Source organism: Sebastes umbrosus, chromosome 17, assembly GCF_015220745.1.
Source record: "Sebastes umbrosus isolate fSebUmb1 chromosome 17, fSebUmb1.pri, whole genome shotgun sequence".
Taxonomy (NCBI): domain Eukaryota; kingdom Metazoa; phylum Chordata; class Actinopteri; order Perciformes; family Sebastidae; genus Sebastes; species Sebastes umbrosus.
This window is the reverse complement of record NC_051285.1, coordinates 13,042,290-13,066,164: the sequence shown is the minus strand read 5'-3', so window position 1 is coordinate 13,066,164 and position 23,875 is coordinate 13,042,290. Positions and strand designations below refer to the sequence as shown.

General features: G+C 40.2%; 1 protein-coding gene across 1 annotated transcript in view; it reads left to right on the top strand.

Moving 5' to 3' along the window:
* Positions 1-23,875, top strand: part of LOC119475716 (replication protein A 70 kDa DNA-binding subunit-like) — a 49,181-nt gene that overhangs the window by 17,870 nt on the left and 7,436 nt on the right. The window contains exons 10-16 of the mRNA XM_037748669.1: positions 167-359; positions 7,678-7,814; positions 8,386-8,534; positions 11,177-11,306; positions 19,714-19,890; positions 20,053-20,160; positions 20,296-20,382. Coding sequence (XP_037604597.1) covers positions 167-359; positions 7,678-7,814; positions 8,386-8,534; positions 11,177-11,306; positions 19,714-19,890; positions 20,053-20,160; positions 20,296-20,382 — 981 coding nt within the window. The remainder of the gene's footprint in view (positions 1-166; positions 360-7,677; positions 7,815-8,385; positions 8,535-11,176; positions 11,307-19,713; positions 19,891-20,052; positions 20,161-20,295; positions 20,383-23,875) is intronic.

Sequence of the window (23,875 nt, the reverse complement as noted above, 5' to 3'; positions counted from 1 at the left end):
TTTTGGTGGAACAGAAGCTGTAGTATAATAATAATTTCCTTTTCAGGATCAATAAAGTGGACGCTCAATTCGATCGGTCATAGTTGCTTCATATTCACAGGAATTCACAGTCTGATTAGATGTAATTTCATAATGCCAGCTCACCTTGCTCGCCCATTCTCTGTAGGTGTACTATATCACCAAGGCTACGCTGAAGGTGGCCAACAAACAGTACACCACACTGAAGAACGACTACGAGATGACACTCCACGCTCATTCATCCATTGTGCCATGTGATGACAGTCAGGACATTCCCGCTATGCACTGTGACTTTGTGCCCATTGCGGAGCTGGAGAACAGAGACAAGGACGCCATCATTGGTAAGAGAAGAATTTCATCATTGACAATTTATTTGTTCATTTCTACCATTTAACCGATAAAAGAACAACTTAACAGTGAGTGAGCAGTTGGAGCTTCAGTGCCAAGGACAGTTGAGGTAAAGAGGCGAAGGCAGGAGACTTGTATGTTCGAGTTTTGTCTTCTTTTTCTCACAAGCTCATTTTTTTTTGCAATCAAGGCCCGCAAACATTGCTAATCACCTGATTAAGATAGGTATTGTCGAGCCCAATCAGCAATCTGTGGTGAGGGCTCAGATGATGACTCACTCCCTCTTCAAACTTTGAAGCAAAAGCACTGAAACAAAACTGTTAAATATAGAAAATGAAGTATGATCCAGCAACATTGTGGCATTTTCTTTTTCTACATATTCATTCAGATATTGAGTTTTGTGCATAGTTAAGGAGAGATTTTACCACAATCCTGAGTTACTGCCATGTACTGTACATCTGTTTTTAAAAATCAGAAGCAAAGACCATCAACAGCCCAGCTAGTCGTGCGTTAGTCCAGTCAGGAGAAGAAAAGGTTCAAGTTGATATCTGTTTGAATCGTAGGCTATATAAGAAGTGGACATAGCCAGCGTGAAGTCACCTATTGGTTTGTGGACTGCCGTTTTGAAGCTTTGAGTTCACCATGTTGGTTTGTTGCAATCAGAAGTGACATGAGAGGGTGGAGCTAAGTTATCGAACACTGAATAAGATATTTTTATGCAACCAAAAGGTTATAATTAACTTTCATGAACTGAAGACACACTGTGAAAGGGTTAAAGTTGTAAGACGAAAACATTGACAACTCCCAGAATGGACAACACTGTGGAAGCGACCTGTCAATCACAATGTAGCTACACCCAAAAGCATCCCCTTCTTTATGGTCTATTTGACTCTAAATGGGACCATAATTTACTAAATGAACATCATGCTGTATTGAAGAAGACTTGAAACTAGCGACGAGACCATAAACTCATGTTTACAATGTTTACTGAGGTAATAAATCAAGTGAGAAGTAGGGTCATTTTCTCATAGACTTCTATACAATCAGACTTCTTTTTGCAACCAGAGGAGTCGCCCCCTGCTGGCTGTTAGAAATAATGCAAGTTTAAGGCACTTCAGCATTGACTTCACTTTTCAGACCCCGAAGTTGCCCACTGATGTGAAGAGGATGGCTTACTTTCTTCTGATGTTTGCTTGTACGAGTGTTCCAAATCAGATCCACTAAATCTCTCTTAACTGGACAAACTTGTCGTAAATCGCTTGTTTCAGCCTGATGGATGCCAGCTGTTCATGAGAACGTACGCATACGGGAGATTTGTGCATTTACATAATCAACACCCCTAAATATGCCATATAAGGCTGCCTGTTAACATTAGTTTGTGGGTAAGTTTCATTCACAAAAATGTTACCAAAGAGTAGAGAAGAAGAATTTCACACTGTGGAGCTTCAGGTCCTGCTTTCAGAAATCAGCAGATGGTGATAAGTTCAGCAGTGTCAGTGGTGGAGTTAGAGGACCCGGAACTGTTAGAAAATATTAATTAGTACAGCTGTCACCGACCTCTCATCAGAGCTGTGCAGCACTGTGACAGAAATAAAGAGAGAACGGTTTGACGTGAAGTTAAATGTCTTTCTAAAGCAAACCGGTCCATGACTAATATGAAAGGCTCTCATCATGTGACAGTCATGGAGATATTAGGCGAGAGAATATTATAGCCTACGGTAGGTGATGTTAAACTGTTTTATGCTACAGAGGAATACACTCGACCCTGAGGCAGCTGTCGGAGTGAGAATTTTCTTACCACTACTGAACTGTACAAGTTTAATCCCAAAATATGCTAATAAAAAGATCTAAAACAATCTCTCAGTAAATTGGACAGCCGTGATGATGATGATAATAAGGTGAACAGAATATTAACTTTGCATTAAGCTTGTCTTGGCTATATATTTCATTCAGTGTGCTCCCTTTTGGAGAGAGTCAGACTATCTGTACATGACTTGTACTTGTTCTTGCATGAGTTCTAAAACCTGGAAATTAGTTACCATTTTAGCACTTCTGTTTCCCTCGTCTGGAAGTCAATGTTTTTTTTTTTAATGGGTTTTTAGTTGGAAGCCTGAAATAAGGTCTGTGGTTAACATAAGCTTAAGAGATGTTAACGTTTATTCTACAACATAAAATACATCGGTAAATATCACACTCTTGAACTCTAAAGCTTCTACGTGTATTAAAAAAAGGCGGTTGCCAACAAGTGCCTAAATTAGACTACTAAACGTCATCATGCTGAACACAAGTCTGCCTTTAGCTTAGTGGTGGCGATGTGAAGTCATGCGATCGTGGTGTAGTTTGTTTATAGCCTGACGTTAGCTTTTTACTTCAGGCGATTGCATTTACACTTAAAAATCGTAAAAGTGGTGTTCATTTGTGGAGATTATCTTGCTGATCAAAACGTGTAGGTATCATAAATGTTTGTTTGCCACAGAGTTTATTTTCTGCAATAAACCAAAACCCAATGGAAAAATCTCATTGGCTTTTTTGTCGAGGGAACCAGAGCGATGCTAACTTCCTGGTTGGCCTACAAAAATACGTCATCCCTGCACCACTCTATTGAGAAACCAAAAGGTGTGCTGGTTAGAACATTCGGGTTATCAGCTGGATCATCTCTCTAACTGCTCCGTCAACCCAGGCAATTACAACTTATAGATATAGATGGTAAAAAAAAAACTGAGCTAATAGACGAGCATGTGCCAGTCAGTTACATACCAGGTGTCCTGGAAGAACGCATTATGACAGGGTCAGAGGGAAGGTTAATTCGGGCATATGGTAAAGAGGAGCGATAAAAAGCGGATAACGCTCATTCCACTGTTTTTGTGAAGGTTAGTTGCATTGCCTGCCCTCTGTGCCTGACAGGAATGTCTTATCTCTGTGACAGGTAAATTGGGATGGTCCAAGTGTAGATTGGGGTTGAAATTAGTGATTCAACAGTGCGCTTTTGTCAGTCCGCTCAATATTATTAGTGAGATGATGCTCAGGTATGACAGTGATGGCAATGAGGATGAAGACATAAGTTACAGTTTTTGACTCCTTCAGTAGTTTGGTTAACTTTTTAGACTCACATTAATCAGTTGTTTTTGTTACTTATGAGTAGGGATGGGCATTATTTAAAAGTTTCTGATACTAGTGTCAATTCAGTACCTAAGTTATGGCACAGACACCAAAACAATATTTTTTGGAGAGCTTATTTTTTCTCTTTTTCTACAAAACCTGTTGTTTCATTTAGAGGCTAAAGTTGTTAAATGTTAAATCATGTCTAAATGCAAGAACTTAAACTTAACAAGATAAAATTGGCACACATTTTGATTTAAATCAGGAACTATCTGACCACAGAATAAATAATCGTTCAATCACATTTCAGTCTGTATCAAAAAAGCAACGTCTTTTCAAGACAAAGTGACCGTGTACTTTACAGGATTTAAAAGGGGAGGAAGTAGATTAGCTACAGTGGAATTTAAACTATTCTGATGCTTTTCTCACCACACCCATCAGCACAGTTTGTTCTTTTGATTACGCATCCAGATGTGATTTTGCATTGTACAATAGTGCAGTGCTGTACTGCATACGGTCAGCAGACGGCTGGATGGCAGCACAAGAAGGGCTATTCATCCTTATAAATGGTAATTTTGGTATTTTTCAACTTGGATCAGTGACTAATGGGGACAACATTTTTGAAATTGGTCCAGTGTTGAGTATAACTGTGTAACCAGCAGCCGCAAAACGAGCTGTGAGGGCAAGTGAGCACCATCAATTTAACGTTAAGTCCACTAAAAGTGCTCGTTTTTGCTGCTGACAGGCTCAGATTGTTTCTCAGATTGTCGATATGCCAAACCATTTTGGATACCACAGAGAAAAATTGACACAACATTGAATGCATACAATTTTTGATTTTTATTAAAAAAAATAGCGGTGTGTGTGTGTCAACTCGCTGTCGGAGAGAATTTCACAACGAGATTTCACAACGAGACTTTTCCTTGAGCGAGACTTTTTCCATGTCAGACACTTATAATAACAATCGGAGCCTGTCATAGCAAAACAAACACTTTTAGTGGACGTAAATGACGGTGCAAGCTTGCCCCAATAGCACCATATTGCAGCCTGTGAGTAGCTGCCGTCTTCAGCGCTCTCTCTCAATAGTGGACCAATTTCAGAAACTGTTGTTCCTATTAGTCAGTTAGACACAAAACATGAGAAAATAAGGCACAAGTTAAAATATACAGAAGTTACCCTTTAAGTGTTGGACACGCCATATTAGGGAATAAATTAATGGTCTAAAATAAGTGCAAACAACATACTGTAACCTACCGAGTGGAAGATTCATGTAGGATTACATTCAGAGCAGTAATATTGCATGATTACATTCGTGTAAACTAAGAGCAATGCACGCCAGCACAGAAACACAGAAACACCGAGATGCAGATACCTGGAGGAGTGTGTTTGGTCGCAGAGGTGCAGCGTTGCATGTCCTGTGTGTCATCTGTTGTCTCTACATTCACTCTCTCTCCACTACCGCTCTCCTTGCTCCTTTGTTAAATAGGGGATTATAACATGGTAATGAGAACTGTCAGCCTGTTCCTGTGGTGATAATGGAGTTCAGAGGTGGATGACATCGTCTCAATCATAATGGAATTAAGGAGGGCTGAAAGAGCACAGACAGAGAGCAAGAGAGGAACGGGGGAGGAGGAGGGAGAGGGAGAGTTTAGAGAAAGGTTAGCAGAAGAAGCAGGCGGGAGGATGAAGCTCAGAGAATGACTGGTTTACAAAATCTATATTATAATTCAGTCCAGTCATTTTATTTTTTAACGCATGGGCGCTAGTTCTGACAGCATGAGACAATGGACAGAAAATGAAGTAACACAAATGTGATCATTGTCAAGCCATTTAAAGGGGCTCTATGTAAGAATCAGAAAATGCTTGTTAACAGTGACACCTGTGGACGTTAAGTCAACGACAGTCAGCGTCCTGTTTTCTCGCGCTTGTGCTCGCACTACGTAGACGCGAGCGAGTATTGGTCAAAACAGTGAGGAGACTGAACGTGATTGCCTGGCATCATGTTGATTAACATTAGCAACATTAGCCAGCTAAACCACAATATCACTATATATTTCACATGCTTGGCAGTAATGTTATCTTACCTGTCTGATAGGAATTTTGCCAGCCCGGGATCCGTTTTGATTTCCAAAACCAAACGATGGTCCCTCCGTGAATCGGAGGCCCGGCCGATGTTGATCCTAGTTTCCCCCGACGTCGGTCACATTCCTGTTTTGCAAGACAGGCTTCACTAGATATAACTTTGTTTTTTTTTGTGCTTCCATGGAGTTTGTGTTGGACTCTGAGTTGTGGTGGAGGCTGGTCGTTAGCGAACTCCATTTTTACCTGAACGTTAGCTATCGTTACACACTGTTAGCCCCGTAGAGAGTAAAGGCACTCGCAAGCGCGCATGATGTCACATCTGTTGGAGAGAAGCTACAGTGAATATATTGCTATTGTGTGAAACTACAAAAACCTAAGGAATCTATTGGTACCAACCATGCCATACCAGCTTGTCAGGAAGGTGGCTAAACAACGCTCCAAATTTACGCTAAATGTTTTTATGGAAAGACTGCAATGGCCATTTTCAAAGGGGTCCTTGACCTCTGACCTCAAGAAATGTGAATGAAAATGGGTTCTATGGGTACCCACGAGTCTCCCCTTTACAGACATGCCCACTTTATGATAATCACATGCAGTTTGGGGCAAGTCATAGTTAAGTCAGCACATTGACACACTGACAGCTGTTGTTGCGTGTTGGGCTTGACTTTGCCATGTTATGATTTGAGCATATTATTTATGCTAAATGCAGTACCTGTGAAGGTTTCTGGACAATATTTGTCATTGTTTTGTGTTGTTAATTGATTTCCAATAGTAAATATATACATACATTTGCATAAAGCAAGAATATTTGCCAACTCCCATGTTGATAAGAGTATTAAATACTTGACAAATATATATATTTTAATCGATTAACAGCCCTACTGAGGTTACAACCTGTTCACACCTTGGCAATAAGAAATTATTACAAAATGTTTATACGTAGAAAAACTTACATACAGTCCCTTTTAAAGGGGCCCTGTGGAGTTTGTGACCACCAGTAGTGCTATGGAGCTAGGTTTTTACAAGTGGGTCTTTGTTTTGATTGGACCGTACACACACACAACTCTGGCGCCTGTTTCACGCTATTCCACTGTTGAACAGTTGTCGGCATAGAAACTTAGCAATGTGGCAACAAAGACAAGGAAGAAGAAGACTGCAATCTTGAAAACATTAATGTAAACAATGCAATATTAAAAAATCACTTTGCAAATGTTTTATTAATTAGGAAAAGCATTCAACAGATTTATCAGGTTCTAATGATATACACGGTGCGTTTTGGAGAGTAACACTGAATGTAAACACAACTTTGTTTGTTTACAAGAAAACTCCGGAGGGCAACTTTAAGTTATTCATCAAGTAAAATGACAAACCTCTGCTGCTTACAGCTTATTAAATTTGCTTCATATGAATGGAAATGGTTTGTAAGACTATTCAGAAAAAAAGAGGTATTTTTAAGTCATGACCATTTTTACATTTTATAGACTAAAGGTTAAATCAGAATTACAAGTGTACACACAGGCTATCTAACCCCATGTCATATGTAATCTCGTCTTTTTACACAATTTCTTGATTGAATCTTTTATTTTCTTTGTTTTCAGTAACCTTGTGGCAATCCCATTTGCCGTACATAAGCCCTTCATAAATTAATTTGACTTGTTCTGATTTAGTTTTTAATATTAGTCATGGTGTGCCAGGCTCTTCTTCACCTTCCTAGAGCTCAGCAGTGACTGCTCTTCACTGCAGTAATCCTGAATGAAGTTTTTAGGCCTTGAGCATGACAGGAAACATGAATGAGGAATGAGTGTGTTTGTTGTGATTTGGAGTGTGGGCCTGGGTGTTAGCCAGCCTGTTATGACATTTGTGTCAGTCTGCTGTGACTTGGCAATATCAGAGGGGTGTCAACCCTCCGCTGTGTTGGGTCTTTACTGCTTATGATGTGATACCACTTCATATTACGCAGAGTTTACCCAGGGAGCATGTTTACACTTTAAACCATGTGGAGACAGGCTCTCTTCACATAACATACTATTGATTCCTCTTTCTTATTTCATTGTAAGTATATTTTTCTATCTGCATTCATGAGCTATCTATAGATAGATATGTAAAATGACTCTCTCTCTCTGCCTGTAGATGTGATTGGAGTGTGCAAGAGTGCGGATGATGTATCCCGTATCACCACTAAGACCAGCAAAGAAGTCTCCAAGAGGGCCCTCAACCTAATAGACACAACTGGCAAAGTGGTGACAGTCACACTGTGGGGAGAGGAGGTAATAACTATAATCTCTCTCTCTCTCTCTGCTTGCTCTCTGTCTGCATCCAGGGATGGATTTGCGGTTTAACATAAAAACATGTCGAGCAGGGCTGTAATTAATCGTGTGTTTATGAAGGTGCCCATCAATCTATGTGCGTAACATATCTCCGTGTGTGCTCTTGCATACGGAGCCATTTTGATTGGGGTTTTCTGGGCTGTAAAATTTGGATCGGTCAAATCATTCTCGTGACCTTCAGGAGTGTTTTGGACCAGAGTCCCTGATTTGAGACGGAAGGCTAAATAACTCTCGAATGTGCATGAAATGGCGGTATTATTCTCTAAGCTCATTCAATCTGCAAGAGCTAATCCCTCCTCTTTGCCAAAATCCAAAAATGACTTTCAAATTAACTTGTAGGTTGTCCAATTATAAAAGCAAACTACACCACATATTACTTTCCGGTCTCTGCAAGCTGCAGAAACAGTCTGAACACATACGAGACAATAACACAGCTGCTTTTGACGTCTCTTGTTCTTCAATCTTTCCCTCCTCAATTACCGTCTTTGACACAGTTTGTTCTTTTCTCCAGGCCGAGAAGTTTGACGCCTCTGGAGAGCCTGTGGTCGCCGTCAAAGGCGCTCGCTTGTCTGATTTTGGGGGCGTTTCTCTCTCTGCTTTGTTCAGTTCAACAGTCATGGTCAACCCAGACATACCGGAGGCCTTTAGTCTGCGGGCATGGTGAGTCAAACTGGTGTGCACGCATACACCTACACTCACACATACAGAGTTGTTCACACATGCTGGTATGTACAGTGTACATCCAGTCACTTTATCACAAGCACCACACAAGACACCGTATGTGTAAACAGACGCATAAATCACTCTACAAATAAAGAGATTGTATCCTCTTGTTGATGGAATGCTTATACAGTATATTACGGCTGTTGTTAAAAAATAATTTCTTTAACAAATTAACACAACCTTTTGAGGTTGTAGCAGACTCAATTTTAAAGCTAGAAGATACTGGCATCATATGAAACTAGAAAAACTAAGGAATCCATTGGCACCAACCATGTCATACTAGCTTGTCGTGAAGGAGGTTAAATAACGCTCCAAACTTACACTAGATTTTGGCGAGGAAAAACTATCATAGCCATTTTCAAAGCGGTCCCTTGACCTCTGACCTCAAGATATGTGAATGAAAATGGGTTCTATGGGTACCCACGAGTCTCCCCTTTACAGACATGCCCACTTTATGATAATCACATGCAGTTTGGGGCAAGTCATAGTCAAGTCAGCACACTGACAGCTGTTGTTGCCTGTTGGGCTGCAGTTTGTCATGTTATGATTTGAGCATATCTTTTATGCTAAATAAACCTGTGAGGGTTTCTGGACACTATTTGTCATTGTTTTTTGTTGTTAATTGATTTCCCATTATAAATATATACATACATTTGCATAAAGCAAGCATATTTGCCCCCTCCCATGTTGATAAGAATATTAAATACTTAACAAATCTCCCTTTAAGGTACATTTAGAACAATTGCGATAAATCGTGACTAACTACAGATAACCATGCAATTATTCGCAATTAAATATTTTAATCGATTGACTGCCCTGTTATATACGTAAAGTATATAGTATAATAAACACAAGGTTCACACATGCACACATACACGATGAACAAACCTAAGTCCAAAGCCCTGGTGATCACGTGCCATAAGACTGGTGGCATGTGCCTCCTCAATCCCAGCAGGATTCTAGACAGGATGTAGACAGGATTGGATGGAGGGAATAACAGAACTCGGATATTTCTGGATTGCAGCTCTGAAACTGCTACTGTATACGTGCACAGAAAGATGGGGACACGGTGAGCCGCATCAAACTGGATTCTTATTAGCAGTTCCTGTGGAGGGATTTTAAATTATGACTCATTCACTCATTAAGGCTGTTCCCAAGTCTGGCCACCGCTGAAATATAAATGCGTATTTTGTGTGTGTGTGTGTGTACATATCAGTGCTTCAGTGTGCATGTGATTGCTTGTGTGTTACACTGAAAGCTATTCTTAGGCAGGAAACTGCGTCAAACAGTGCACTCTCAACTTCAAAGTGTGAATACAGTAAATAAAGGTGTGTTGGTACCTGTGGGCATTATTCTGTTCACTCTTTCAGTTGTTAATGTCTGGTTTATACATTTGACTAACTGGTCCATGAGCAATAGCCGTTTTTATGTGTGTGTTGCATTAGTTATTGCAGTTATGTTAGCGAGGGAGAGAGTAGAGGGACAGGCTCCATTGCTCCAGCTTTAATCTTGGTCAATACACCATCGCATCCTGACATTCAAAGGGCTAAATAGCTTTAAAAAAAAAAAAAAAACAGCGCCCCTCCCTCCTTTCATCCTTCTCTAATCCCTGACTTTTCCCCCCTCATCTCTGCTGCCGTTTGGTCCTCTCTCCAGTTTACATGCTGACAGCGGTGAAGGAATGACAATGAATGTTATTCAAGGAAGCAGACTGTGTTTTCCACTCCTTTTTAACATGTAGGTCTGCGCTTTACAAAGACAAAGAGCATCTGTCTGACTCTACTTCCTGTGGCGATGTGGTGCTTTGTGGGATTGTTTTGACCGGGCTTGCTTGCATAATTGAAAGAAACTGATGAATTTGGATGATGCCTTGATTAGATTGCTCTGCTCGGCTAGAATACGGAGCAGGAGTCACGCTGATGCATTAAGATTTTAAAGGGAATATTAAAAAGATAGATGAATTAATACATGGAGTTGGCACACAAAAAGAGAGACAGACAACCGTTGTTTTTCTTTCAGCAAAGATGCTTATGGACAGAAATATATGTAAATATAAAAAGCTTATTGAAGTATGAATGCATCTGTCCATGATAGATTGAACGACACAGATGCAGCAGCTGTAAATCAGTTTCAGATTTAGGGAGTAATTCAGTCATGGCTGAAGGCGGTTTATTTAGATAATAGCAGATACAGTGAAGTATCTCCTTCACAGGAAAAATCAAAGTCTGTTAATGTAACACACCTTCATACATGTAAACAAACACACTTGCTTTCACACCTCCTTTTTCGCAAAGAGATGGATGCACTGCTGGACATGTTCACAGCCTACTTTTATCGATGGTGTATATCTTGTGTAGTTTAATCACCTCAATATCTAGGGATCACGTTCTCAAACACGCTCTGTGCTCTTCATTTGATTCAACAAATCCTCCTTTCTTTTTTCTTTCTGTCTCCCTTACCCTCTAAATAATGCAAGTCTTATTTCACATGTATATGTGTTTGTTTTTGGTTTGCAAAGATTGTTTGCGCACACATTAATTTGCACATACGTGCCGTGTCTTTTAATGTCCACACTATAGGTACGACCAGGGAGGCTATGCGATCGACAGCCAGTCCCTGACAGAGACAAGGTCAGCGGGCAGCGGAGCAAAGGTGAACTGGAAAACACTGAGCGAAGTTAAGAAGGAACACTTGGGACACGGAGAGAAGGTGCAGTGCATGCATGCATACATACATACATACATACATACATACATACATACATGCATACATGCATACATACATACATGCATGCATACATGCATACAAACATACAAACATACATACATACATACATACATACATACATACATACATACATAAAGCCTCATACAACCACGTAGCAGTCAAAATAAAGAAATATTAAACATGCTGACATTTAAAGGGTTAGTTCACCCAAATTACAACAGATAGAAATCAAAAACCTTGACCAGATGAAACCAAAATTACTTTTGTGGCTAGACAACATTGACCTGTTAAAGAGAAATCTACCATAAAACAGATCTTGTTAATGTACTTTTATTTCCCAGACCCTGTTGATATCAGATGCTGTATTGTCATGGATGACTGGCCTCACAATGAAATTAGGCTCCAGCTAGATCTGCAACGATTAATCGATTAGTTATCAACTATTAAGTTAATCTGCAACTATTCTGATAATCGATTAATCGGATTGAGTCGCTATTTTTATGAAAAAAAGTCTAAATTCTCTGATTCCAGCTTCTTAAATGTGAATATTTCCTGGTTTCTTTACTCTTCTATGACAGTAAACTGAATATCTTTGAGTTGAGGACAAAACAAGACATTTGAGGACGTCATCTTGGGCTTTGGGAAACACTGATCAATACTTTTCACCATTTTCTGACATTTTATAGACCAAACAACTGATCGATTCATCGAGAAAATAATTGACAGATTAATCAACAGTAAAAATAATCGTTAGTTGCAGCCCTAGCTCCAACTAATGAGTTATTTTTATTATTGATCTGATGATTATTTTCTTGGTTTTGCTTGAAAATAATTGCAGATATATTTTATGTTAATGGCCTAATTGATCCATGGCTAAAACTGTACACAAGTCAGATGTAATTTGTATTAATGGATTTGAAATTCATACATCATTCATACACTATGAATGACCTTATAAAAAAGTAACTTTAAGACTAAGTCAGTGGTGGAAATTGCAGGCAATGAAGACATAAACTATAACGGGTTAATGTCTTCATTTCACTGAATGTGTTGGACTTACAGTATTTCTGTTTCTTTGGCTTTGGTTGTAGATTGATTTAGGCACTTGAATGATTCAGTGCAGTCAACAATAAAAAGCCAGAAAGTAAGAACCATAATGAAAACCATAAACAACTGTGACACTGACTATTTAGCTTTTTTTTTTTTATATGGATGCGTAACTTTTTAGATTGGTTTACTCGCTCGCATTTGAGCCTCAGAACAGGGGATCTACAGTAGGACAGCAAAAAAATAAATCTTGTTATATGCGTTGCAGTTTTAGTTGGATCTCTGAGGCGGTTCTTTATGAAAACAGATTGATGTGTGAGTCAGAAAATCCTTCCCTCACTGGCTACTGTTTGAAAACGAATGAAAGAAACCCCTACAGATGATGTAACATCAGCATTGCTACAGTTTGATAGCAGAAAATCGTTCAGTGTTGTAAGACAAGCACAGTAAACACTGGGTTTTGTTGTCAATCCCCGAGAATCAAAGAGTTCCAGCTTTACTCCTTTGCGTCAAAGTTTTGCAGTCACACAGGAACAAATCCATCATGTTGACGGACTTTCGTCAAGAGCGTGACTCTCACATTTTTCTTGACATATTTCACTTGCTCGAACTCAGGCATTTTGGAAAAGTGTAGGAAATCAGAACCCCTGCTACTAAAACATTACAGGGTCATAACACGTAACAGTTGAATGGTGTTTGTTTTGCCATATAGAGATTACACTGATGGCCTCTTATTTAAAACCAGAGAAGATTTCTGTGAACAGACATGGATTTAGTCAGTCTCATTTGAATGTAAGCGTTTAGCCAAACACAAATCCACAGTCAGTCTTCCATTCATTGTAAATAGAGCAGCTCTAGGCTGTGCCTTTCTTTGACTTCACGGATTAGAGTCATGGTTCTCTTGTTTTAGCTGTGGGAGGGAGATAGTGACGCTCGCATATTAGCAGTACGGGTTGAACCGCCGTACGCTGCTGGAGGAGCGTGTGAGAACTCTCAAATTGAACCTTGTGCCATTTTAAGAAGTGTCATCGCACAGAATTATGCGACGCTTTCGACTAAAAGTAGAGTGAATGTAAGTGGTGTGTGCCACTCATAAACTTTCCATCTAATTAATTAGGTTTATCTCCGACTGGTCTCCCTCATCCCTCACGTTTAATTAGAAGCCACTTACGGGCAGCTTCAAGATCAATGTCGTTTCTAATGAAAATTTCTAATTATGCGTCGGAGTTTGAGGAAGCCTATAGGGCATAACATTACCAGAAGGGAAGTAGCGAGGACGGAGAACGTGGGAGAGTGTGAGAGACGGGGGAAGGAGATCCAGGCACTTACACTTCATGGATGGAAGGGAACAAGGCCGCGGGACTAAAAAAAGTTAAAACGGAGTGAAGAGTGCGGTGACTAAGAGAGAGAAGGGTTATTTAGAAAAGGATACAAATAGGGATGATTAACTGGCAGACGCCGGAAAAAGAGTTGAAAGGTGAGAATGTGTAAATAATTCAAGCTCTGAGTTTTTTCAATTATTCTCTTTGTCTTCACCTCTTTTCTGTTTCTGCCCTGTGTACCCCCAACTGTTTCTGTAATTGAACGGCTTTAAGGAGGTTGTCTATCACACACTCGGAGGCTGCAAATCATTAGCTGTACTTTGAGGGAATCTAATTTGACATTCTACCTGTTTGCCTCTATGTATTTGTATGACTGTGACTGTGTGTGTGTGTGTGTGTGTGTGTGTGTGTGTGTGAACAAGCCATTTCTAATTAATGTAGCGACGTGTGTGTTTGTGTGTGGGGTTTTGGGACAAGCATTAAAGTTGGCATGTGCAGCCATGTCAATTATGTGGAGTAGATTTTCACTTGGTTGCCCTTCCACATACAAATTTTAATTGCATTTAGGTGCCAGAAGGTGACACAGGGATTTGGTGTGATAAGAATGAAAACTATTTTCAGCTTGTTAGGTGTGTGTGTGTGTGTTTGTGTGTGAATCTTTAGGTAAGTCTGCGCACACATTTTCTTGTGTGTCTGTGAGCGTTTTTTTTTGGTGCGCAGCGTTAGTCATGCTGCTCGTCTAGGTTCTCCTCAGTGTGCTTAAGGTTGAGACTTTGCCCCAAGGCGTCTGTGTACACACTGGAATACAGAGGGAGACGGAAAAGACACAGTAGAAGAAGAAGGGCAGAGATGATGACAAATGCAGGGGGGATTCATTTAGAGTTGTGATGGAGGTGCCGTGGTCCAGATCCCGCTGACCTCTATCCTCACATAGCATCTGCCAGCATCACGAGCCTTCAACAAGCCCCCCAAAAAGAAAGCGTCCTGTTCTTTTCTCTCTCTTCTTCCTGCCACGTCCACCCTCTCACCACCTTCCCCACCCATCGCCTTCCCACCTCTTCAGCCTGCGAGCGCTCCAATCTGCCCAAGTCTGCAAAATGTGATGAGGCAGGCATGCAGGCGGAAACATGGGAGTGGAGTGTTGAGGAGGTTTGAGGGGGAGACGGCTGTTGCTAACGGGAAAAATTCTCCTAATTAAAAAAAAAAAAAAAACCTTCTTAGTAAGTGTTTCGGAGGGGTTCTTGCTGTGTGGCATGGGTACTGAGTAGATGGATGGGTGGACAGATTATGAGTCAGTGCTAGCTAGCGGGGAGAAAGTGTCAGAGAGCTCTAAGTCTGACTGACAGTATCTGTAGAGGTCGCGGGGACACAGGACAACATCAAGCATCTCACAAGGGATGCAGGGAACACAATGGCCTTTTCACATTCAATGCTCCTACTGAACACTTCACAGAAAGTGTGGGTTGTATAACGAAGGCAGCATTGCTCAGTCGGTGTGTGTGAATTTGGCCGGCGTCCTAGAGAGAGTCTTTGATAGACTCATTTAGGCCAACATTAGTAATGAGTCTGGCCCAGCTCTTGCTTGTAGTTGTTGTTTAGAATGCATTTTAAATGCTGGCTGTAATTCCAACATCTTGTTCAAGGCCTGCTCTCCTGGTAGAAGAAATACCCTCTGGTGAAGCTAGGAAAAAAAGGCTTTTTCTCACACGCGCACGTATATCATATTTACCGCTTTGTGCTTGTTTACATCCATATGTGTGTGTTCGCATGCAGGCGTATACACGTGTGTGTGTGTGTGTATGTGTGTGTGTGTGTGCCTCTTCCCATTTGAGACACAGTTCATCTGCTGTGTGCATTCTCTTTATTTATATTTATGGAAATCGAATGCCGTGCTTCTCCACAGGATGAGAGAACAGCATCTTTTTCCCCCAGAATTAGCATTTCTTTCCTTTTTAGCTGTTGATTTTACACAGTGTGAGTTCTGCCGCTTTAGGTGCTAATATCTGTTTGAATTACCGCAACATCGCTGCATTTTAATTTGATTCTATTTGACTGTGTACACTTCAAATTTAAATTCATAACTGAGTGAAGTTTAGCTCATTGTATCTGTATAACAAACGTGTAAGTTTGGGTTTTTGCATGTAACCTGCGTGTTAGTCGTGTGTGTGTGTGCTGGTGTGTGTGTGTGTGTGTGTGTACATTAGCACAATTTATGTATTAGAGAGGGAGAGAGAGAGCCGTCTCATCTTGCATCTATTATGCATAGAGCTCTCAAACTCCCTCTGCTCTCTTTTTAAACTGTTCCAAGATTGTTTGGAAGTCAAATAGAGATGTGTAAACAGCGTGCATCTACCAGCTGGACTGACTTGTTGGCACCAGTTTTACTGACGATGCCAAGTTTGATCTGAGTTTATTTTTATTTTATTTAATGTTTCTCTTTTTCACCCTAAGCAGCTTATTAACTCGCATTATTAAAACTGTTGAAGGATGTCTAGCCTGCACTAGAAGGAGCTCTTTTGCTCCTCTTCGTCTCTTCAGTTTGACGGGCTTTGGTTTCATGACATCTGCTCTGTGCTGCAAAGTTATGATTTAAAAATACCAATAATGATTATACAAGAAAATGCCAAAAGTATACTGATACCATTTGGATAAGAACAGAGCATCCAACCAAAGGTTTGATGATGTTTCTTTCTGATGTTTCTTTGTTTGACTTTATCACAGAGCTGTTTAATGGGAATGATATCACAGCATTGTCATGAACCAATCCTGCACACTTTCTGTACTGGTGGTAGCATCATCTTGTTCACAGTACTACCCATCACCTGAAGCTACATGATGGTCATGAATGAATGAACAAGGATCGTACAGTTGTTGCTAGGGGTGGGAATCACCAGAGGCCCGACGATCACTATACTTAAGTCACGATACGATCTTATTGCAATTTTAAGCATTTTTAGATATGCTGAGTATTGCGATAATAATGAGGGCTGTGAAAGTTAACAAGAAGTTAATGCAAATTCATTTAAACGCCTCTAATTTCTTAAATGCAATCGATCTTTCTGAGGTTGTAGCGGGCTCAGATTTAAAGCTAGAGAAGATACTGGTATCATATGAAACTAGAAAACAGAAAGAATCCATTTGTACCAACCATGTCATACTGGCTTGTCACTTGTCACCCACCCTCCCCTGGACCTCTGTCAATGAGCTTGTAGATAATTTCAATTCTAAAATGACAAATGTTATTGATACCATTGCACCCAAAACGGTAAGAAAAAATCTCCATGGAGAAATACCATGTTGGTAAGAAATGGAAAAAGAGAGTGTCGAAAAGCTGAACGCCCTTGAAGGTACATTTTTTAATAGATAAAAATGTGTGATTAATCGCGATTAACTATTTTAATCGATTGACAGCCCTAAATAAGTTATATGGCGATATATTGTGATTTATTACCTTTTTTTCCACAGCAAATTATACAGTTACTCTTTGAAAATGGCCATGCCAGTTTTTCCTCACCAAAATCTAGCATGACTTTGGAGCGTTGTTTAGCAAACATGACATGGTTGGTACCAATTGATTCCTTAGGTTTTTTCTAGTTTCATATGATGCCAGTATCTTCACTCTAGCTTTAAGACTGAGCCCGCTACAACCTCTGAAAAACAGAATACCGTCAGTCGGATTGTTAAGAGGTTAATAGTTTATATAATAAAAGATCGATACTTGACGTCCGTGTATCGATACAATATTGCGATACTATACTGTATCAATTTATTTCACCCACCCCTAGTTGTTACCATGCATGCCATGCCATGCTCACTATAAATGTGTTTTAGTTTATGGTGGGCAGGAGAGCCCCCCTCTGAGCTAGTCTGCTGTTGTATGCAAGCAAAGAGTTTGAAGCATTGCGTGTTCTCAAATTGGTCATCGTACCCGACCACTGTTTTTGTGATTTTGACTCTTGTACTGTGGACAAGTTGATTACTCATTGTGTTCTTGCAGCCCGAGCCACCTGGCGTCTTGTTCATTTAGCGAGATGCAGCCTCCTACATAACAAACGCTTTGATGAGGTGTCTTGTTCATGTCCATTCATTGTACACCTTTTTTTAAGATTTGTGCTTTTGAAAAGCTTAGCAACAGCTTTTGTGATGCTCAGACTTGTTCTCCTGGCACACATAAACATGAAAAGTCTGTAAAATAACACCCGTTTATATCCTGTTAATGTGTGAATTTATTTTTTTTGATGATCCAGCCTCAATATGATACAAAGATGATACCTAAACTGGGACATAATGAATTTTTTTTTCTTTTTATATATATATATATATATATATATAGGAAAATAAGTTAAAAGAAAATGTGCCAGGCAGACGTGCTCAGTGAAAAATGACTGATTGTTTTAAGGTGAACAGTAAAGGGGATGTGTCTTCATACATCTACTAAGAAGAATTTTCAAGCTAAGAGGGCCATAATTATCTGGTGCATGAGTGGAATAGTCACATGTGCATTTGGCTGCATAATTTATAGTATATAAGTCACGTGGCCTCACACATACAGCCTGACATGAGAAGCTGTTTTATGTCTGTACATTGGTGGAGGCTTGAATTCTCCATGCAATTATTATTATTTTTTTTTATTTTTTTTCACATTGACAAAGCAACTGAAAACGTCTTGGTAACACAGTTTTACTCAAGTCTCCAGACTCCAAAAAAATAATCAGATTTTTTAAATTTTAATGAAACAAAGCGATGATAAGGAAGTCACAAGGACAGCTACAGTTATCTTCATGTTTTTAAGATCTGCCAGTACTACAAACAACCGCCAACATAATCAAAGGAGAAAGCTGCCAGTTAAACAGGGAAACTAGATGATCCATAACGCTGGTACACTGACTCTTCATATATTCCTTCCTCCTGAGGCAGTTGTCCTGTATTCCGTCAATTAACCACATTTTTAGTGACTTGAATTATACATTTGAGGGCCAATGTTAATTAGCTGGTGAATCATACTGCCATTGTCTTTCTCCAAGCACTAGCGGGAGCAATTTCACTGTTGCAGTTACAGTTGCCAAAGTGATAAAGTTAATGCAATGTTCTCGAAATATGTCTAGTCAGGATTCGGTTAAAGGGATAGTTCTGGTGTTTTGAAGTGGGGTTGTATGAGGTACTTATCCAAAGGCAGTGTGTTACCTATAGTAGATGACAGTCGGAGAAGCAGACAGGAGTTACCGCACGGAAGCAAAGCAATGTACTGCTGTGGAAGAGGACGTATTTAGCCAATACGTAGAATGTATTTTAGCCACCTAAAAGAAAGGCCCACCTAAAAAAATCAACATCCGTTTAAGAATACGCTATATTTAGAATATTTTCACCGCTTTATCTTGTCGTCAGACAGCCTTTTCCTTCTCCTCTGCGACGGGGAACTGAGCTGAAACTTATCTATGCTCTATTCAAAGCCACCAGACCCGATTGACAAAAACAGTATGGATACGTTTCACTTTCAATTCAGTTCCCCATCAGAAAATATTGTAAATATAGTGTACACGTAAATGGATATCAATTTTTTTAGGTGAGCCTTTTCTTTTAGGTGGCTAAAATATGTCTTACTATGGTGTTAGACCGAAATCTGTGACAGCAGAGAGCCAGCAACCCCACTTCAAAACACACAAACTATCCCTTTTAAGATGGCATTTGACCAGACAGTCACCTTCACAATCTCCAACTGGGTTTCGCTACATATAAGTGTAGAATAAAATATACTGCACAGATTGCAGCACAAACATTTTCTAGAATTAAATGATAGCGTTTAGGGTTCATCTGCTTTTGGTAAATTTCTCCAATATGCCTCTTGATTTGCAGGTTAGATTTCTCCTCAGCACAATATTGTGTAAAGGAGGCAGCACCTGCAAATTAACTGCAGCCTCGTAGACATTTAAATTGATGTAATTTGGTAGTTTTTATTGATCTCGCCGCTCTATCCTTATAATTAGATTTCTTCCTCTCCCATTTTTGTTCTCTCTTCTTAGGCGGACTATTTCAGCTGCGTGGCGACGGTGGTGTTCATTCGTAAGGAGAATTGTCTGTACCAGGCCTGTCCGTCCGCAGACTGCAACAAGAAGGTCATCGACCAACAGAACGGACTGTACCGCTGCGAAAAGTGTAACAAAGAGTTCCCCAACTTCAAATACAGATTCATGCTCAGTGTAAGTGAATACAGTGCACATCATTAATGCTTGTTTGTCACACATGCAGTGCCGCTGACTTTGAGGAATATTGTAGCTTCTGTGATCACTCAAACGTACACACATGAATAATCTCTCGCCCCTCTCATCATCATCATCATCATCCGTCTGTCTGACTCTCAGGCCAATTTAGCAGACTACGGGGATAACCAGTGGGTGACATGCTTCCAGGAGACAGCTGAAGTCCTGTTGGGTCACAGCGCAGAAACACTGGGACAGCTCAGAGAAACAGTGAGACACACACACACAATTGCCTTTACAATTTTTCCAGGAGGTCTAACAGACTACTTCCTGTAAAGCACTGGCCCTGACTTTGTATTTACCTTGTTTTGTGTGTGTGTGTGTGTGTGTGTGCGTGCTCCTAAGGACGAGGCTGCGTTCGATGAAGTCTTTCAGAAAACCAACTTCACAACTCACATCTTTCGAAACCGAGTCAAGCTGGAGACGTACAACGTAAGTAGCTATAAACAGGAGCACAATAGAATGTGATACAATGCAATGCAATTTAGTTTCCCAGGAATAAAAGAGCAGAATGTAATAACGTACAATGGTGCTCATCATTGTCCTGCAAGCTGAGAGACATTTTTTCAATGATCTCTGCCTTGCAGGAATACTCGACTCTGATTGGGTACAGCATGTCTGTCAGGAACAGCTGTCTTATCGCTGTTCTGAACAAATACACCAGCAGTCCGCTAATAATGGTTCTGGAAAAATAGGCCAGGGGATGCAAACAAGTGGCATTGTTGTAAAAACAGTAAATGGTCTCATTTAGGGTCAATTTCACAATCAAACCCAAAAGTTGGACCAGCTACAGTATATAGACCTAAGCTCTCTGTGTGCGTGCGTGCGTGCGTGCGTGCGTGCGTGCGTGCGTGCGTGCGTGCGTTAAAGCAGCTTCTTTAATATGACAGTTGCCACATTTCAGTTATGCCATTATAATTAAAAATTACAGCACATAAATGTCTTATTGATAACATTTTTATGCAGACAAATAATTTCAAATAAGGGCTGTCAATCGATTAAAATATTTAATCCCAAATTAATCACACATTTTTATCTGTTCAGATTCTACCTTAAAGGGAGATTTGTCAAGTATTTAATACTCTTGTCAACTTGGAAGTGGGCAAATATGCTTGCTTTATGCAAATGTATGTATATATTTATTATTGGAAATCAATTAACAACACAAAACTGCATGTGATTATCATAAAGTGGGCATGTCTGTAAAGGGGAGACTTGTGGGTACCCATAGAACCCATTTTCATTCACATATCTTGAGGTCAGAGGTGAAGGGACCCCTTTGAAAATGGTCATGCCAGTTTTTTCTCGCCAAAATTTAGTTGAGGTTTGGAGCGTTATTTAGCCTCCTTCGTGACAAACTAGTATGACATGGTTGGTACCAATGGCTTCTGGTTTCATATTAAATGAATGTTTTGTTTATTTCTGTGGAAGATATCTGACGTTTGGTTCCCACTTCTAACAAGTTGTGACATCTAGTGGCTGAATGTTATCAATGTTATCAATAGCACCTTTTAATGTATGTCAACTGCACAAGATTCTGTTTTTGGCAGATAAAAAAGTCTTCCAGTGATGAATAAAGGAAGATGGCTACAACATGATGAGAAGGCAAAGCTTGCAGTGTTTGCAGATTTAGTATTTTGAATGGCACAAAGTATTTACTGATGTGCAGCAACCTTTAGAATGAGCTAGTTGCAGGCAGAGGTGGAAGGGATTCTTTCCAAATAGTGAAGAGCATAAAGGAGTTGATCAAATCTTCACAATGAACACTACAAAGACGAACTGAACATTCACTGTTTTATGGTGTTGGAGCATGATCCATTGAGGTGCGTCGTTTTAATTAATGGGCGGCCTGCCATCCGTGAATTTGTAACAAGCAGACTCGTCGTCAGTTATTATCTTCGGCTGAACTGCGGTCTCACGCATGTATAGCCACAAAACAAGATGCGCAGTATAATCACAACGCACTGTCAGTCACACAACATGAATCCAAAATCATTTCAATTAGTATCACAGTGACAAGGGAGTTGTTATGTAGCCAGTGCACAAGCAGAAAACAAATACAGCTGTGGATTCATTTCTCTTAATTAGGCACTAATTAGCATTTAGCTATTGTCTGTCTTAGCCTAATTAGCTCAATTATTCAGAGGCTAATTTGCTACTGGGGGCACATACCGAGAGTCTGAGTGGAATGATTGAGATGTAGAATGAGCTCTGAACGGTCTGTGTCCTGACCTCAAGAAATCCTACGAGGAACGCTACGCAAAGTTCATAAACCGTTCCTCATAGTCTGGAAAATAATGTGAAACCTTTGCGATGAGGAGTTAAACTTTGGAAAGTATTATCATTAAGTCTTTATACACACAAAGGCACATTTTCTGTACGGTGATATTTGTTGCAGTGAGGAGGAATCTCAAAACTCATGACATGAAATACTCTTGACTGTCTGTTTACAGTAAATGTCAGCAAACCACTGCTACTTACCATTGAACAAGAAAAAGCTCAAAGCCACACTAGCAGACGCTGGAGGCTGCAAAAAGAAGTGTTGGTCAGAACAAACAATACATATTGATGATTTGTTGAATACTCGATTCTAATTGGTCAATAACGGCGTTCTATGGTCTGTTATTTCTTTATAGCAGACCGTTGCTATGTATAATAGGCTGTTGTTATGGACGCAGTTCTGATCTCGGACTCTGGAGGACCGTTTTTGCGTCAGATTATTGATTTCTTAGTAGAAGTAGCCGTGTAATAAGCGGGATAATGTACAGTTAGCGGGTCATTCTTGTGAAATAAACCCCTTCATGCAAGACCTGCATAGCTCTGTCAGAGTTTATTCCACAACAATGACCCGCTCACTGTACATTATTCCTTACATAAGAGCATCACATTACAACGATGTAAAAAAAATTGTAATTATTGTTAATCATTAAAGTATTTTGGGAATAAATTGTGGGTGAACATGACGTCTGACATAGCATGAACTAGTAACATTAGCTAAACGCAGTTGAATTCAGACATTTCAGACTTTTGAAACGGCTAAAAAGTCTGGCCGCGCCCCTCAGCAACGGAAACAGACACACGGAGGCACCCTTTAGCAACAGTATTTGACGAACCAGCTTTCAACTAACTCCAATGTAAACCGACCGGCGGCATTAATCGACGGTTGGAGCAAGTGTGTACTATTTATAGCGTGAGAGTGTGCTGAGGGTGGGAGTGAGATGTGTAGGTGGGTCAAACTAACACAAGACTTTCAACCAGGAGACCACTGTTCGTGTCCCATGTGAAACTAAACATAACGTTGAGTTAGTATAGTCGCATGACTGGTTGGTATCGTCAGTCTTGTAGTGACGTGAGTCGCTAATCGGTGAAGTTAACATCAACCATGACCAGCCAAGGAGCACGGACCAAACAGCGCTATTTGACGTGTTTAGAGTGAGAATGTGTTGCAAAAACAGCCGAGAGGCAAGTGTTAATGCTGCCCAGGACAGTTCAGAGTCAGACGTACCTTTCAACGCTGAAGAAGAGTCGTGTGTCTGCAGTTGAGCCGCCGAGCGGCGCCGCTTATAGCAAGAAAATGAAAAGACGTTACCAGGCTACATCAGTATAGGATTTACCGTCATAGATCAGAGGAACAGTAAAAGTTGTATATAGGCGAGATGACTCTTTCATTGTTATATTGTTGGTATCTGCAGTGGGAAGAGGTACTTGGGAAATTTGGTTTGGTACATGGTGTGAAAAGTTTGGGAACTTTGTCATGATGCACAATAAGCACTTGTCATTAAAGTCTGTATTTTACAGTGCATGCCAGTATTTGAGGCAGAGAGTGCGAGACAGTTGCATTACAGAAGTAGTTTAGTATTAGTTCAGCGAAGTTTAACTCCAGCCCAGCTAAATCTACAGCTATAACCGTGAAAAATCTATGATG